General features: G+C 50.4%; 1 protein-coding gene across 1 annotated transcript in view; it reads right to left on the reverse strand.

The window, feature by feature from the left end:
• The window catches only part of LOC135057539 (zinc finger protein 250-like), a 367,205-nt gene extending 356,826 nt beyond the window's left edge, over nucleotides 1-10,379 (reverse strand). The window contains exons 1-2 of the mRNA XM_063963386.1: nucleotides 10,297-10,379; nucleotides 6,184-6,331 (exon numbers count right to left, since the gene is read on the reverse strand). Of these exons, the coding sequence (XP_063819456.1) occupies nucleotides 6,184-6,261 (78 nt within the window). The 5' untranslated portion in view covers nucleotides 6,262-6,331; nucleotides 10,297-10,379. The remainder of the gene's footprint in view (nucleotides 1-6,183; nucleotides 6,332-10,296) is intronic.
• Nucleotides 10,380-18,156: the final 7,777 nt, after the last annotated feature.

An 18,156-nucleotide genomic window follows, 5' to 3' on the forward strand; every position in this document is an offset into this window, starting at 1 on the left:
TCTGAGGGAGTTGTTGGCAAGGCAGATTTGAGGAAACGGCGAGGGGGAGACGTCTCGAATTCCAGCTTGTACCCCTGAGATACCACTTGTAGAATCCAGGGATCCACCCGTGAGCGAGCCCACTGATCGCTGAAGTTCTTGAGACGGGCCCCCACCGCACCTGGCTCCGCCTGTGGAGTCCCAGCGTCATGCGGTGGACTTAGAGGAAGCGGGGGAGGACTTTTGTTCCTGGAAACTGACTGTATTTTGCAGCTTTTTCCCTCTACCTCTGCCTCTGGGCAGAAAGGACGCGCCTCTAACCCGCTTGCCTTTTTGTGGCCGAAAGGACTGTACCTGATAATACGGTGCTTTCTTTGGCTGTGAGGGAACATGGGGTAAAAATGTTGACTTCCCAGCTGTTGCTGTGGAAACTAGGTCAGAGAGACCATCCCCAAACAACTCCTCACCCTTGTAAGGCAAAACTTCCATTAGCCTTTTAGAATCTGCATCCCCTGTCCACTGCCGAGTCCATAAACCCCTCCTGGCAGAAATGGACATTGCACTTATTTTAGATGCCAGCCGGCAAATATCCCTCTGTGCATCTCTCATGTATAAGACTGCGTCTTTAATATGCTCTATGGTTAGCAATATAGTGTCCCTGTCTAAGGTATCAATATTTTCTGACAGGGAATCTGACCACGCAGCTGCAGCACTGCACATCCATGCTGAAGCAATAGCTGGTCTCAGTATAATACCTGAGTGTGTATAAACAGACTTCAGGATAGCCTCCTGCTTCCTATCAACAGGTTCCTTTAGGGCGGCCGTGTCCAGAGACGGTAGTGCCACCTTCTTTGACAGGCGTGTGAGCGCTTTATCCACCCTAGGGGATGTCTCTAAACGTGACCTATCCTCTGGCGGGAAAGGGTACGCCATTAGTAACTTTTTAGAAATTACCAGTTTCTTATCGGGGGAAGCCCACGCTTCTTCACACACTTCATTTAATTCATCAGAAGGGGGAAAAACCACTGGTAGTTTTTTCTCCCAAAACACAATACCCTTTTTTGTGGTACCTGGGGTAATATCAGAAATGTGCAACACATTTTTCATTGCCGTAATCATGTAACGGGTGGCTCTATTGGAATGTACACTAGTCTCATCATCGTCGACACTGGAGTCAGTATCCATGTTGACATCTGTGCCTGCCATCTGAGGTAGCGGGTGTTTTAGAGCCCCTGATGGCTTTTGAGACACCTGGGCAGGCACGAGCTGAGAAGCCGGCTGTCCCACATCTGCTATGTCGTCAAACCTTTTATGTAAGGAATTGACACTGTCACGTAATTCCTTCCACATGTCCATCCATTCAGGTGTCGGCCCCGCAGGGGGTGACATCACATTTATCGGCACCTGCTCCGCCTCCACATAAGCCTCCTCATCAAACATGTCGACACAGCCGTACCGACACACCGCACACACACAGGGAACGCTCTGACTGACGACAGGACCCCACAAAGCCCTTTGGGGAGACAGAGCCAGCACACACCAGAGCGCTATATAAAACAGGGATACACACTACACAGTGATTTTTCCCCTATAGCTGCTTATATAACACAGATTGCGCCAAAATTTAGTGCCCCCCCTCTCTTTTTTACCCTATGTAGTCTGGAACTGCAGGGGAGAGCCTGGGGAGCGATCCTTCCAGCGGAGCTGTGAGGGAAAATGGCGCCAGTGTGCTGAGGGAGATGGCCCCGCCCCTTTTCCGGCGGACTTCTCCCGCTTTTTTTATACAGTTATGGCAGGGGATTTTACACATATATAGCCTTAAAAGACTAAATTATGTGTTAGTTTGCCAAGTAAGGTACTCATATTGCAGCCCAGGGCGCCCCCCCCCCCAGCGCCCTGCACCCATCAGTGACCGGAGTATGTGGTGTGCATGGGGAGCAATGGCGCACAGCTGCAGTGCTGTGCGCTACCTTAATTAAGACCGAAGTCTTCTGCCGCCGATTTCCAGGAACGTCTTCTTGCTTCTGGCTCTGCTAGGGGGACGGCGGCGCGGCTCCGGGACCGGACGACCGAGGCTGGGCCTGTGTTCGATCCCTCTGGAGCTAATGGTGTCCAGTAGCCTAGAAGCCCAAGCTAGCTGCAAGCAGGTAGGTTCGCTTCTCTCCCCTAGGTCCCTCGTAGCAGTGAGTCTGTTGCCAGCAGATCTCACTGAAAATAAAAAACCTAAATATTACTTTCTTTCTAAGAGCTCAGGAGAGCCCCTAGTGTGCATCCAGCTCGGCCGGGCACAAAATTCTAACTGCGGTCTGGAGGAGGGTCATAGAGGGAGGAGCCAGTGCACACCAGGTAGTCCTAAAGCTTTCTTAGTTGTGCCCAGTCTCCTGCGGAGCCGCTATTCCCCATGGTCCTTACGGAGTCCCCAGCATCCACTTAGGACGTTAGAGAAATCCTATTTTCTCTTACGTCCTAGAGGATGCCGGGGTCCACATTAGTACCATGGGGATGTACCAAAGCTACCAGTACGGGCAGGAGAGCAAGGAGGCTCCTGCAGAACTGACTGACCGAACGTTAGGTCCTCAGAGGCCAAAGTATCGAACAATATTGGTCTGACCGAAGCGTCCGGTTTCGGTACGACAAAGAGGTTTGAGTAGTAACCCTTGTTTTCCAGATGAGGTGGAACGGGAACAATGACATACCTATTCCAATTTTTGAATGGCTTCCTGTAGGATAGCCCTTTCTGTCAGCAAAGCTGGTAAGCCCGATTTGAAGAATCTGTGATGTGAGAGTTCTTGTAACTCTAGTCTGTACCCCTGGGACACGATATCCTGTACCCAGGGATCCAGGCCAGATGACGCCCACCTGCCCGATCTCCAGGCTGGGAGGCCCACCGTCATGCGGAGGACTTGGAGGAAACAGAACCAGGCTTCTGTTCCTGGGAACCTGCAGGTGCAGGTTTTCTGGATTTTCCTCAACCACCTCTGAAGAAAGTGGTAGGGGGCTTGGACTTTTTAACATTCGCGGTCTGCAAGGACCGCAGTGTAGACGAAGAAAAGGATTTCTTCGGTGTCTCAGTGGCTGAGGGAAGATAGGTTGACTTACCCGCGGTTGCCGTAGAGATCCACGCATCCCAATGCTTCCCCAAATAGAGCCTGACCTGTGGAGGGTAGGTTCTCCACACTTTCCTTGGATTCCGCATCTGCTGACCATTGGCGCAACCAGAGTCCCCTGCGTGCCGAGACAGCCAAGACGTCCTCGCGTTCAGATGACCCAGGTCCTTCATGGCCTCCACCATGAAACCTGCAGAATCCTGTATGTGACGTAAAAACATATCTATGTCACCTCTATCCAAAGAATCTAAATCCTCTTGCAAAGTGCCTGACCACTTTACTATTTATTATCCATGCACAGGCAATAGTGAGCCTTAGCGCCAGGGTCGGACTGGCCCACAGGGGTACCAGGGAAACCACCAGTAGGCCCCACTGCCTAGGGGCCCACTCCTTCCTCTAGGGATCAGGTTCCAGACTGTGCACTTGTATTATACATGGCAGATATGTTGCATTACACTGCACTAGACTATTGTGTATTTCAAGCCTCTGTGGAGGCTGGCCACACCCCCTTTCTAGGCTTGCCACACCCCTACGTATGGGCCCCTATAACTGCATTCCCTGGTGGGCCCTTCATGCCCCAGTCCGACACTGCTTAAGGTGGGTACACACTAACAGATATATCTGCAGATCAATTGATCTGCAGATATATCTATGGGCGGATCGAGCAGTGTGTTCAGCATACACACTTCTCGATCCGTCGGGGACTGAAGTCATGAACTGGGCGGGCCTGTACACACGCCCGCCCAGTTCACCTGTCAATCACCGCCGGCCGCCGCAGCATGTGTACGGGCGGTCGGCCGACCGCCCCGTACACACACAGCGACGCGCCAATATATCGGTAGATATATTGGCTGTCGGCTGTGCTGCGCGGCCGACGCGATACGTCTGTGAACGACGGAGTTTACAGACGTATCGGCCGTACACACTGGCCGACGGTCCCGCGATATATCGGCCGTTCAGGAGAACGGCCGATATATCGACCAGTGTGTACGGGCCTTTAGCGCCACACCTGAAGCAATGTATATGGATTTGAGCGTAGTCTCAATCTTGCGATCTGCTGGTTCTTTCAAAGCGATAGACCCAGGGACAGGTAAAACCACCTTTTTCGACAATCTAGATACAGAAGCGTCTACTATGGAAGGGGGTTTTCCCACTTTTTCCTATTCTCCTCAGGGAAAGGAAAAGCAATGAGAATCCTTTTTGGGATCTCAAATTTTTTCTCTGGGTTTTCCCAGGATTTTTCAAACAATGCGTTTAATTCTTTAGAAGCAGGGAAGGTAAGGGAGGGTTTCTTATTGTCTGTAAAGTAAGCTTTCTCAACCTGCTCAGGGACTTTGTCAGAAATTTGTAAAACATCTCTAATGGCCTCAATCATTTAGCAAGGGATGCCTCCCCCCCTCATATATCCCTGTTACCGTCTCCCGTATTAGAGTTGTTATCAGTGTCTACTTGCATTATCTGGGCAAGAGCACATTTTTCCTGGCATATACCAGGGGACCTTAAGGAGGTACACGACAAAATGTCTACAGATTTCCTCAAAACCTGTGTTTCAGTCTCATTATGAGCTATCCTAGACGAAATCTGGGATATAATTCCCTTAATTGAAGCCACACATAATGGTGCGAATTCAACAGGCTGAGACATTATATTACATTCCTGAGTACATGGAATGGATTCCTCTGGAGAAGATATATACTCTGCAGCTCAAGACACAGAGTCCCTGGAGATGGCAATGTGAGATATATACACACACACAGGAAAATGTCAGACACCGTTTCCCCCAAGTACCTTCAGAGAGACACAGTGTTAATGAAGCCAGCACACAAAGCGCCCAGTAGGCAGTTAGAACAATTAAAGCCTGGCGCTGACTGAGTGACCTTAATAGACCACCCAGTGAATTATGTGATAAAACACTCTCCCCCCTTTTATAACCCTCATAGGATAGCTGGAGTTATGTGGAGGGTCAGCGCTCCCAGTCAGAGTCTCTGTGTGTGATCTGTAGGGAGAAAGTGGCGCTAGGGAGGTGCTGGATCTGCTCTGAGGAGAAGCCCCGCCCCCTGTAATGGCACGTCTTCCCGCTCTGCTGAGATTATACTGGCCTGAGGTAAAACACTTGCTAGCAGCAGAACACAGTCCCCAATAGCCAAATTGACCAATTCTGAGGGTATTGCGCTGGCCCATAGCTCCCCTCACAGCGCCGCACATCTGTACCTCTGAGCCCTCCAGAGCGCAGCTTCAGCGCTGCGCTCCCAACCTTATGCCGCCATTCTCGTCATACTCACCACCGCGATCTTCTGGCTCTGTTAGGGGGTGGCGGCATGCTGCGGGAGTGAGTGGTCACCTCGGGGGTTTGCGATCATCACCCTCAGGAGCTCAGTGTCCTGTCAGTGGAGATAGTGGCTATTAACCTCAAGGGTTGGATACTACTCCCCACCCTAAGTCCCACGAAGCAGGGAGGCTGTTGCTAGCAGCCTCCCTGTGCCTAGCATCTCTTAAAAAAACAATAAAACCGAAAAGCTCTAGGAACTCCCCTAGCTGTGACCGACTCCACCGGGCAAATTTTCTAAACTGAGTCTAGTAGGAGAGGCATAGAGGGAGGAGCCAGCCCACACTACTAAACTCTTAAAGTGCCCATGGCTCCCAAGGTACCCATCTATACCCCATGGTACTAATGTGAACCCCAGCATCCTCTAGGACGTAAGAGAAATTTACAATTCCCAGGCAGCTGATCCTCTATGCAGCCACCGGGTGGGGGGGTCCTGCCGTGCTGACCGATCAGTAGTGACTGGCAGCAAGGCAGACACTTGGGGATGGTGCAGAGAGGTCAGGTGGTCCTTTTGTGAGAGGCAGCTGCTGGAAGATTACTTACCGACAGTCGGACACTCTGTCTCTCTGACTGGTTGCATCGTTTGCCGCCAGATCAGATAATGCACTGCCTGGAGTGGTCACAAATGATGCAACCATGCCAGGCAAGTGGATAAGAGATAAAAATGATGTCACTGTGACATTCCCAGTATCCCCTCACCTCTCCAGTCAAGTCCCTGTGCTAGTAATGGAGATAAGAGCGATATCACTGTGGCACTCCCAGACTCCTCACCTCCCCAGTCAGCAGGTAGAGGATTTTCAGGGTGAGATTTACTATTCTCTCAGTCATGTGTCTTCTGTCTTGGTCCATCCTTGAACCAGAACACGTCTCAGCCTCACGTGACTTCTAGCAAGACTCTGGTTTACCTTGGCTCAATTGTCTAGGAATAAATATAATAAACATCATGAGTAGTAAAGTGAAAATGTCCGATATGTGAATGATCAACTGGAACATAATCTACTAAACCAGTGGTTCCCAAACTTTTTGGACTCGTAGCACCCTAGAGTATCAGAATTTTATTCACGGCACCCCTAGGCCAAAAATTTCTTAGCGATAAATTTTGAAATGAATATTAAATCAAAAATTGTGTTTATATGTCATCTTTAGGTTCCACTGTGTGGTGAGGAACAAGATCTGCTTCTGTTTGTCCACATATTTTATGATTGGCACCCAACAGCACTGGTTTTGCTTATTACATTGACCAGAAATAATTTTGATTGGTCCTGGACCACCAACCCGAGGCACCCCTGCAAGTGTTCTGAGGCACCCCAGGGTGCCTAGGCACACAGTTTGAGAACCACTGTACTAAACCATCAAAGACAAATCAGAAATATTGGGGGAAAAGCATTATTAGGGCACATATCATGCGAGTAAAGTAGCTCCTGCTTCGCTGTTTATCAAGGGAAGCAGAATGCTATAGCAAAAAGATATATTAATAACACAGCCACTGGAGTGGGGAAGATAACACCCCCCCTCCCATCCCATAGCAAATCAGCCTAGTGCTGCTCTATGTTATCTGCTCTAATAACGTCTTCAATGTGGCTCCGAACACAATATGTCTGGGGCTACCTGGAGTGCTGCATATACACCCACTTACTTCGTGTGAGACGACTTGCCCCTAATACCCCTTTCACACCACACAAATAACCTGGTATCGACCCGGCATATTGCCGGGTCGGCGTGCGGTGTGAAAGAGGCTCTGCCAAAATCGCGGGTCGCCTGACCCGGCAATTCAACCCGGGAATAAAGCAGTGTTATACCCAGGTTGAGTACCGGGTCAGTGGCTGCGTAAACGGGCTCCCAGGTCGATGCGACACGGGACCCGTTTACTAGACAGGGAGAGGCGGCGCGGAGATGAGCTCATCTCCCAGCGCTGCCTCCATCCCCCCACCCCCACTGCAATGGCAACCCGCCCGGCTTATTGCCAAGTCGGGAAAGCAGCTGCCAATGCCAGATCCCACCCGGGAAGGACCCACTTCCAATTCCCAGGTTGGATACGGCATTGGCAGTGTGAAAGGGGTATAACTGAATCTATGGATAGGTTGTAAATCAGACATTTATTTTAGTTGCCACTACCGAGTCGTGCCACGGCATGGCGCGACTTGAAGGGTGGTTTGGCGTGACCGCAGCAAGGATGTAAGAGGATACATATGTAAATCTGTCTTTTCTAAATATAAGCATATATTATTGAACATGAACTTATTCCTTAAAAGAATCCTACGCTAATAAGCTAGGACACTGATATCTCAGAAAGTCAGGTTCTAAAGGAGACCTGTACTCTATGTCTATGCCCGCTACGGGGGGATGTGACACTACAGGATACGGCAGAACATAGGAACCATACATTGCTTATAACAAGTCTATGGCAGAACCGGTATTTGTTTGGATGGTCGTCCATGTTATGGTCGACACTGACATGGTCGACGCGTGAACATGGTCGACACATGAAAAGGTCGACATGATTTTTTTCACATTTTTCTTTCTTTTGGAGAATTTTTCCATACTTTATGATCCACGTGGACTACGATTGGGAACAGTAATATGTGCCGAGCACAACAGTAGCGGAGGCACCTTGTCCAAAGCATGGTGAGACTGACTGTAGCTGGGTTACATGCTCCTCTGCTTCTCTCATCGCCTACCTATGAGGATACTCACCCCCCGCCAGCTCTCACCCACAGGGGGTTACACACCCGGTTCCCCTCCAGTACATGTATACCCCCTGACATCATCAGGGGGCATCAGATCACGTGATCAGATCATCCTCATGTTACAGGAGAGCAGAGCTAACGTGAAACAAGAAATGGCCACCGCTCCCCTACTAACTACAGTACACAACTAGGAACATATAAGTGTATGTACTCTAATGTCCAGCACATATACCCCCATACCCACAGTCACTGCCCAACATTACATCCTTATATAACCTCATGCCCAGCATATATACCCGCAGGCAGTGCCCAGCACTACACATTCACATATACGGACCCGGGCACACCTTATATTTATTACCAGTTATTTATATAGCGCACACATATTCCTCAGCGCTTTACAGAGAATATTTTCCCATTCACATCAGTCCCTGCCGCAGTGGAGCTTACACTCTATATCAGGGCTGGCCAAACCAGTCCTCAAGATCTACTAACAGTTCACATTTTCCAGACCACCTAGCGGGTGCACAGGTGTAGTCATTACTAATTAAGATGTGCTGCATTCATTCCTAACTGACAATTCTACAAATCTCCAGGAGGACTGGAAAACATGAACTGTTGGTAGATCTCGAGGACCGGTTTGGCCAGCCCTGCTCTATATTATACAGCCTCATGTCCAGCATGGGTGGTATTCAGTATACCGGTTGTTGGGATCCCGGTGCATAGTATACCAGCCCCAAAATCCCGACAACCGGCATACCGACACCTTTTCTCCCTCTTGGAGGTCCACGACCCCCCTGGAGGGAGAAAAGATAGTGTGGCGCGTGTAGCCCGCAAGGGGCTCATTTGCGCTTGTCCCGCTGTCAGCAAGCCGGCGGTCGGGATCCCGGCGCCGGTATGCTGGCCGCCGGCAACTCATATCACACCCGTCCAGCATATATGTACCCCCCAAACCCATAGTTACTGCCCAGTATTACACCCTCATACATATAGGCCTGGGCGAATCTTATACAGCTACATGTATGACACATATACTCCCATACCCATGGTCACTGCCGGGATTGCACCTTATACATAAAGACTTAGGCATATCTTAAACAGCTTTGTGTTCATTACATATACATACACACACAGTTAAAGCACATTATTACAGTTCTAGGCACACCTTATACAACCTTATTTCCTGAATATACCCTCAATACCCACAGCACCGCCTCCTCCTATGCAGAGAACGGGAGCCGGGTCGCCTTGACCCGGCTTACCCATTCACACTGCATGCATCCCGGGTCGATTCCGGCTTCAACCCAGGTCGAGACCTGGGATGAAATGCCGGGACGCTCGAACCACGATATTCTTTCAGGACCCTTTCACACTGAGCAAATTCACACAGCGCCCATCATACAACCCCCACATGCCTGGCATACCCATACACAAAGTGCCCAAAATAAACCCCACCATTCCCACAAACACAGACCCCGGCTTACATACACCACCGTATCCATAGTGTCCTACATATAACCCCCCATACCCATAGTGGCAAGCATATACCCACACACACACAGTGCCGACATAATAAGTACACCCCCCTCATACACACAGTTCCAACAAACACCTCCCATGCCCACAGTGTCCATTATACACATCCCCATACTCAAAGTGCCCGGCATACACACACTCCCAAACCTACACAAAAGCAGCCCGGCTTACACCCACCCTCATACCCACAGTGTCCAGCATACACACAACCCACAGAAAGTGCCTATTATATGTACACCAACATACTCACAATGCCATACATACACCTCACACACACAAACACACACAAACACAGTGCTTGGCATACAGCTGTACACAACGGTGCCCACCATACATACCACATAGCCACACACATTGTATAGCATACGAACACTACGTATCATACACTGCCCCTAATACATTCATACAATACCCAACATATCCCTCATACATTGGGCTGACCATATTATCCCTTTAACCTGGGACGCTCATGGAGTACACAGTTCGGTGGCTGGCTTCAAGCCTACATTTCAGCTGGTTTTAATCAGCCACAGCCTGTGTAATCCATGAGCGTCCCAGGTAAAAGGTATAATATGGTCACTCTACATACATACAGCCGCATACGCAAAACACCACCTATACTAGTGCACTCCCGGCATACAAATACAACAAACAAATATACCTGTAATACATCTGCACAGAATCTGCCATAAGCAGCCCCAGGGTAGTGACCAGCACCAGATAACAGGATATCCAGAAGAGAAGGAATTACTGTCCTAAGTGTCCTCAGTGCAGGAGGGCGACGGCCATGTTGGCGGAGTCCCATAATATTACCAGACACCTCTCTGTCACAACTTACTGTAGCTCTTACCCTGGCGGCCGCAGGCGGCAGCATTTGCAGCTAGAGGCCGTACCTCTTAGGGCGTCATGTCATTAGAGGGGAGACATTGTTACAGCTACTTTTCCCTGTAAAACGCCATAACGGAATGAAGTCTATAGTGGATCGGCGGCCATTTTGTTGTGGTCCTTCCACTCATCCCCAATACTCCTGTCTTTCCATTTTCCGCTCTTCTTGTGGGCAGCTACACAATTGGAGGCTGTCACGTCTGGGCCCGTCTATGTTTGGTTGGTTCTAAATCAGAGTGGGGTTAGGGACCTCTGACGTCACCAGGGGCGGAGCCATTGTCACCAGGGGGAGGAGCCATGCATGAACAGGGTACCCGAAATATACACTCGCCAGGTGATTACTAAAGGTAATAGTTGGTGGCGTGTATAATAGAGGAACTATCCCGCTGGGCTAGCTCCTCCCCCTTGTATTGTGGCTCCGCCCCTGACATAATTGGTCCCTTAGGCCACTTGAATCTAGCATTTACCATCTATGTTTTCTCTCACAAAGGTAATCCGTTCCCTGAGTCAGTTTAAAATGTGGCTTGGGCTGTCCCCCGTGCACATCTGGGGTAAAGAGCTTCTTAGGTGAGGCAATTGCTACCTTGGGATCTTAACGTGGTGTTGAGTTTCCTGAAATCCCACTGGTTTGAACTTCTCAAAACGGTGAAGTTGAAATATCTCACGTGGAAGGTGGTCATGCTATTAGCCTTGGCTTTGGCTAGGCGTGTGTCAGAGTTGGCGTCTTTGTCACATAAAAGCCCCTATCTGGTTTTCCAGGCGGATAGAGCAGAATTGCTGACCCGTCCACAATTTCTGCCGAAAGTGGTTTCATCTTTTCATATAAACCAACCTATTGTGGTGCCTGTGGCTACTACTGACTTGGAGGATTCCGAGTTACTTGATGTGGTCAGGGCTTTGAAGGTTTATGTAGCCAGAACGGCTAGGGTCAGGAAAACAGAGTCTTTGTTTATGCTGTATGCTTCCAACAAGCTTGGTGTTCCTGCTTCAAAGCAAACTATTGCTCGCTGGATCTGTAACACGATTCAGCAGGCTCATTCTGCGGCTGGATTGCTGCTGCCAAAATCAGTTAAGGCCCATTCCACTAGGAAGGTGGGCTCTTCTTGGGCGGCTGCCCGAGGGGTGTCGGCATTACAGCTTTGCCGTGCGGCTACTTGGTCAGGTTCAAACACTTTTGCAAAGTTCTACAAGTTTGATACCCTGGCTGAGGAGGACCTTGTGTTTGCTCAATCGGTGCTGCAGAGTCATCCGCACTCTCCCGCCCGTTTGGGAGCTTTGGTATAATCCCCATGGTCCTTACGGAGTCCCCAGCATCCACTAGGACGTTAGAGAAAATAAGATTTTACTTACCGGTAAATCTATTTCTCGTAGTCCGTAGTGGATGCTGGGCGCCCGTCCCAAGTGCGGAATTCTTCTGCAATACTTGTATATAGTTATTGCTTCAATAAGGGTTATGTTATGATTGTATCAGGGTTGACCTGATGCTGTGTTGTTTATCATACTGTTAACTGGTTGTTTTCACTTGTTATACGGTGTGATTGGTGTGGCTGGTATGAATCTTGCCCTGGATTACCAAAATCCTTTCCTTGTACTGTCAGCTTTTCTGGGCACAGTTTCTCTAACTGAGTTCTGGAGGAGGGGCATAGAGGGAGGAGCCAGTGCACACCAGAACCTAAATTCTTTCTTAAAGTGCCCATGTCTCCTGCGGAGCCCATCTATTCCCCATGGTCCTTACGGAGTCCCCAGCATCCACTACGGACTACGAGAAATAGATTTACCGGTAAGTAAAATCTTATTTTTTCTCCCATAGCAAGGCTGTGATCACTTGTGCAGGCCTGCTATGGTAAAAAATGTTGTGCAGTTTCTAAGTAGGTCTGGACTTAGGTGGTCATTACCACTCGATCGCAGCATGTCGTCATTCGCACAGCTGCAATCGGGTCCCTACTGCGCATGCGTGGCGGCCGCTATGCGCACGCACGGCCATCGCCGGGCAACAATGCTGGGACCGAAGAAAGTGATCGCAGCGCAGATAGCATGAAGATTGACAGGCGGAGGGCGTTCCTGGGCGTCAACTCACCATTTGCAACCGTTTTCGGGGAGTGGTAAGAAAATCGCAGGCGTGGTGAGAGAAACGCAGGTGTGTCCAGGGTGGGTGTTTGATGTCAGAGCCAGGACCGAACAGGCTGAAAATGTTGCAGCAGGTAAGTAAGTCACCGGCTACCCTGCACTGAGGACACCGCCGGCACTGCCCACACTCCTGCACCGAGGACACTTTCGGAACTCCCACACTGCCGGCACCCCTGAACTCCTGCAATAAGGACACCTCCCGCACTGCCGAAACCCCTGCACCGAGGACACTTCTGGCACTCCCACACTGCCGACACCCCATAACTCCTGCACCGAGGACACCACCGGCACACCTGCACTGGGGATACTGCCAGCACTCCTGCACTGAGGACACCTCCCGCACTGCCGGCACCCCTGCACTGGGGATAATGCCAGCACTCTTGCACTGAGGACACCTCCTGCACTGCCGACACTTCTGCACCGAGGACACTTCTGGCACTCCCACACTGCCGGCACCCCTGAACTCCTGCAATGAGGACACCTCCCGCACTGCCAACACCCCCGCACTGCCGGCACACCTATTGCTAGCAGTCCTGGACTGAGGACACCTCCCGCACTGCCGACACTGCCGTCACCCCTGCACAGAGGACACTTCCGGCACTCCCACACTGCCAGCACCCCTGAACTCCTGCACTAGACACCTTCCACACTGCTGGCACCACTGCACCGAGGACACTTCTGGCACTCCCAAACTGCTGACACCCCTGAACTCCTGCACTTAGGACACCTCCAGTATTCCCACACTGCCAGCACCCCTGCACTGAGGATACTGCCAGCACTCCTGCACTGAAGACACCTCAGCAGGAGGCGTCCTGCTATGGAAAGCCATTCACCCCCGCTGACATCGCTGGGCAGGGAGAAAATCGCTCAGTGTGTATGCGCTGAGTGATTTTCAGCCGAGCGATATCAGTGATCACACGGGCTCACCAAGATCACTCATCACACAGAGCTGCACCAGCGATGTGTGCTGAGCGATCTGTCACTGCCCATGTTCTCAATAGAGAAAACACGGGTGATGGCTAGATCTTTCAAGCATGCGGGGACGCGCATCACTATCGCTATAGTCCATACACACATAGCGATTTGTGCTGAATTTCTAAGTGACTCAGTCAAATCACTTAGAAAAGCAGCCCAAATCGCTATGTGTGTGTGTGTGATCATATGCAGGTCGTTCTGATGTGCAGTATGGCCAGCTTTAGAGTCCAATTCCTTTTTGTGTAAGTGTGAAAATCTCAGTGTGAGAGGCATTTGAAGTAGATTCCTTGAGGGATAGAGATACAGTACAGTAACATGTATTCTGGGTGGGGGATGACTAGAGTCCTGGAATTTGAATATATCCTGCAGCTGTCATTGCATAGACTGCATGTGTGTATTCCAATGATCACACAAATCTGCGAATTATCAGCTCCACCATTGGTGGTCATTCCGAGTTGTTCGCTCTGTATTTCTCTGACGTCCTAGTGGATGCTGGGAACTCCGAAAGGACCATGGGGAATAGCGGCTCCGCAGGAGACTGGGCACAACTAAAGAAAGCTTTTAGGTCACCTGGTGTGCACTGGCTCCTCCCACTATGACCCTCCTCCAAGCCTCGGTTAGATTTTGTGCCCGGCCGAGGTTGGATGCACACTAGGGGCTCTCCTGAGCTTCTAAAAAGAAAGTATATAATTAGGTTTTTTATTTTACAGTGAGACCTGCTGGCAACAGGCTCACTGCAACGAGGGACTAAGGGGAGAAGAAGCGAACCTACCTGCTTGCAGCTAGCTTGGGCTTCTTAGGCTACTGGACACCATTAGCTCCAGAGGGATCGACCGCATGGAACTGGCCTTGGTGTTCGGTCCCGGAGCCGCGCCGCCGTCCCCCTTACAGAGCCAGAAGCAAGAAGAGGTCCGGAAAATCGGCGGCAGAAGACATCAGTCTTCACCAAGGTAGCGCACAGCACTGCAGCTGTGCGCCATTGCTCCTCATACACACTTCACACTCCGGTCACTGAGGGTGCAGGGCGCTAGGGGGGGGCGCCCTGAGCAGCAATAAAAACACCTTGGCTGGCAAAAATACATCAATATATAGCCCCAGAGGCTATATATGTGATAATTACCCCTGCCAGAATCCATAAAAAAGCGGGAGAATAGTCCGCGAAAAAGGGGCGGAGCTATCTCCTTCAGCACACTGGCGCCATTTCTCCCTCACAGCTCCTCTGGAAGGAAGCTCCCTGGCTCTCCCCTGCAGTCTACACTACAGAAAAGGGTAAAAAAGAGAGGGGGGGCACTAAATTTAGGCGCAGTATATATAACAGCAGCTATAGGGGACATAATTCAGTTAGTCCCTGCATTATATAGCGCTCTGGTGTGTGCTGGCATACTCTCACTCTGTCTCCCCAAAGGGCTTTTGTGGGTCCTGTCCTCTGTTAGAGCATTCCCTGTTTGTGTGCGGTGTGTAGGTACGGCTGTGTCGACATGTTTGATGAGGATAATGATGTGGAGGCGGAGCAGATGCCTATAGAAGGGATGTCACCCCCTGCGGGGCAGACACCTGAGTGGATGGACTTATGGAAGAAATTGCGTGCACGTGTCGACTCCTTACACAAAAAATTTGACGACATGCCAAATGCGGGACAGCCGGCTTCTCAGCTCGTGCCTGTCCAGGCGTCTCAAAGGCCATCGGGGGCTCTAAAACGCCCGCTACCTCAGATGGCAGACGCGGATGTCGACACGGATACTGACACCAGTGTCGACGACGATGAGTCTAGTCTAATGTCCACTAAGGCCATTCGTTGCATGATTGAAGCAATGAAAGAGGTGTTACAAATTTCTGATATAAACTCAGGTACCACTAAAAAGGGTATTATGTTTGGGGAGAAAAAACTACCCGTAGTTTTTCCCCCATCAGAAGAATTAAATGAAGTGTGTGAAGAAGCGTGGGCTTTCCCTGATAAAAGATTGGTAATCTCTAAGAAGTTACTAATGGCGTTCCCTTTCCCGCCAGAGGATAGGTCACGTTGGGAGACACCCCCTAGGGTGGATAAAGCGCTCACACGTTTGTCTAAAAAGGTGGCACTACCGTCTCCGGATACGGCCGCCCTCAAGGAACCTGCTGATAGAAAGCAGGAGGCGATCCTGAAGTCTGTATATACACACTCAGGCATTATACTTAGACCAGCTATTGCGTCAGCATGGATGTGCAGTGCTGCCGCTGCGTGGTCAGATTCCCTGTCAGAAAATATTGACACCCTAGACAGGGACACTATTCTGCTAACCATAGAGCATATAAAAGACTCAGTCTTATACATGAGAGATGCACAGAGGGAGATCTGCCGGCTGGCATCTAAAATAAGTGCATTGTCCATTTCTGCTAGGAGAGGCTTATGGACTCGCCAGTGGACAGGGGATGCAGATTCAAAAAGGCACATGGAAGTTTTGCCTTATAAGGGTGAGGAGTTATTTGGGGATGGTCTCTCGGACCTAGTTTCCACAGCAACTGCTGGGAAGTCAGCATTTTTACCCCATGTTCCCTCACAGCCTAAAAAGGCGCCATTTTATCAGGTACAGTCCTTTCGGACTCAGAAAAACAGGCGTGGAAAAGGCGGGTCCTTTCTGTCCAGAGGCAGAGGTAGGGGAAAAAGGCTGCAACAAACAGCAGGTTCCCAGGAGCAAAAGTCCTCCCCCGCTTCTTCCAAGTCCGCCGCATGACGGTGGGGCTCCACAGGCGGAGCCAGGTACGGTGGGGGGCCGCCTCAAAAATTTCAGCGATCAGTGGGCTCGCTCACAGGTGGATCCCTGGATCCTGCAAATAGTATCTCAGGGGTACAAACTGGAATTCGAGGCGTCTCCACCCCACCGGTTCCTAAAATCTGCCTTGCCGATTACTCCTTCAGACAGGGAGGCTGTGCTAGCGGCAATTCACAAGCTGTATTCCCAGCAGGTGATAATCAAGGTGCCCCTACTTCAACAAGGACGGGGTTACTATTCCACACTGTTTGTGGTACCGAAACCGGACGGTTCAGTGAGACCCATTTCAAATTTGAAATCCTTGAACACATACATAAAAAAACTCAAGTTCAAGATGGAATCGCTCAGGGCGGTTATTGCAAGCCTGGACGAGGGGGATTACATGGTATCCCTGGACATCAAGGATGCTTACCTGCATGTCCCCATTTACTATCCTCACCAGGAGTACCTCAGATTTGTGGTACAGGATTGCCATTACCAATTCCAGACGCTGCCGTTTGGACTCTCCACGGCACCGAGAGTGTTTACCAAGGTAATGGCGGAAATGATGATACTCCTTCGAAGAAAGGGAGTTTTAATTATCCCGTACTTGGACGATCTCCTAATAAAGGCGAGGTCCAAGGAGCAGTTATTGGTGGGAGTAGCACTATCTCAGGAGGTGCTACACCAGCACGGTTGGATTCTGAATATTCCAAAATCACAGCTGGTTCCGACGACACGTCTAATGTTCCTGGGTATGATTCTGGATACAGTCCAGAAAAAAGTGTTTCTCCCGGAGGAGAAAGCCAAGGAGCTGTCATCTCTAGTCAGAGACCTCCTGAAACCAAAACAGGTATCGGTGCATCACTGCACGCGGGTCCTGGGAAAGATGGTGGCTTCTTACAAAGCAATTCCTTTCGGCAGGTTCCATGCCAGAATCTTTCAGTTGTACCTGTTGGACCAATGGTCCGGATCGCATCTTCAGATGCATTGCCTAATAACCCTGTCTCCAAGAACCAGGGTGTCTCTGCTGTGGTGGCTGCAGAGTGCTCATCTTCTAGAGGGCCGCAGATTCGGCATACAGGACTGGGTCCTGGTGACCACGGATGCCAGCCTTCGAGGCTGGGGGACAGTCACACAGGGAAGAAACTTCCAAGGACTATGGTCGAGTCAGGAGACTTCCCTACACATAAATATTCTGGAACTAAGGGCCATTTACAATGCCCTAAGTCAGGCAAAATCCCTGCTTCTACACCAGCCGGTACTGATCCAGTCAGACAACATCACGGCAGTCGCCCATGTAAATCGACAGGGCGGCACAAGAAGCAGGATGGCAATGGCAGAAGCCACAAGGATTCTCCGATGGGCGGAAAATCAAGTACTAGCACTGTCAGCAGTGTTCATTCCGGGAGTGGACAACTGGGAAGCAGACTTTCTCAGCAGGCACGACCTCCACCCGGGAGAGTGGGGACTTCATCCAGAAGTCTTCACGCTGATTGTAAATCGATGGGAACGGCCACAGGTGGACATGATGGCGTCCCGCCTAAACAAAAAACTAGAGAGATATTGCGCCAGGTCAAGGGATCCTCAGGCGATAGCTGTGGACGCTCTAGTGACACCGTGGGTGTACCAGTCAGTTTATGTGTTCCCTCCTCTGCCTCTCATACCAAGGGTACTGAGAATAATAAGAAAACGAGGAGTAAGAACAATACTCGTGGTTCCGGATTGGCCAAGACGAGCGTGGTACCCGGAACTTCAAGAGATGATCTCAGAGGACCCATGGCCTCTGCCGCTCAGACAGGACC

The sequence above is a fragment of the Pseudophryne corroboree genome, chromosome 3 (genome assembly GCF_028390025.1).
Source record: "Pseudophryne corroboree isolate aPseCor3 chromosome 3, aPseCor3.hap2, whole genome shotgun sequence".
NCBI lineage: Eukaryota > Metazoa > Chordata > Amphibia > Anura > Myobatrachidae > Pseudophryne > Pseudophryne corroboree.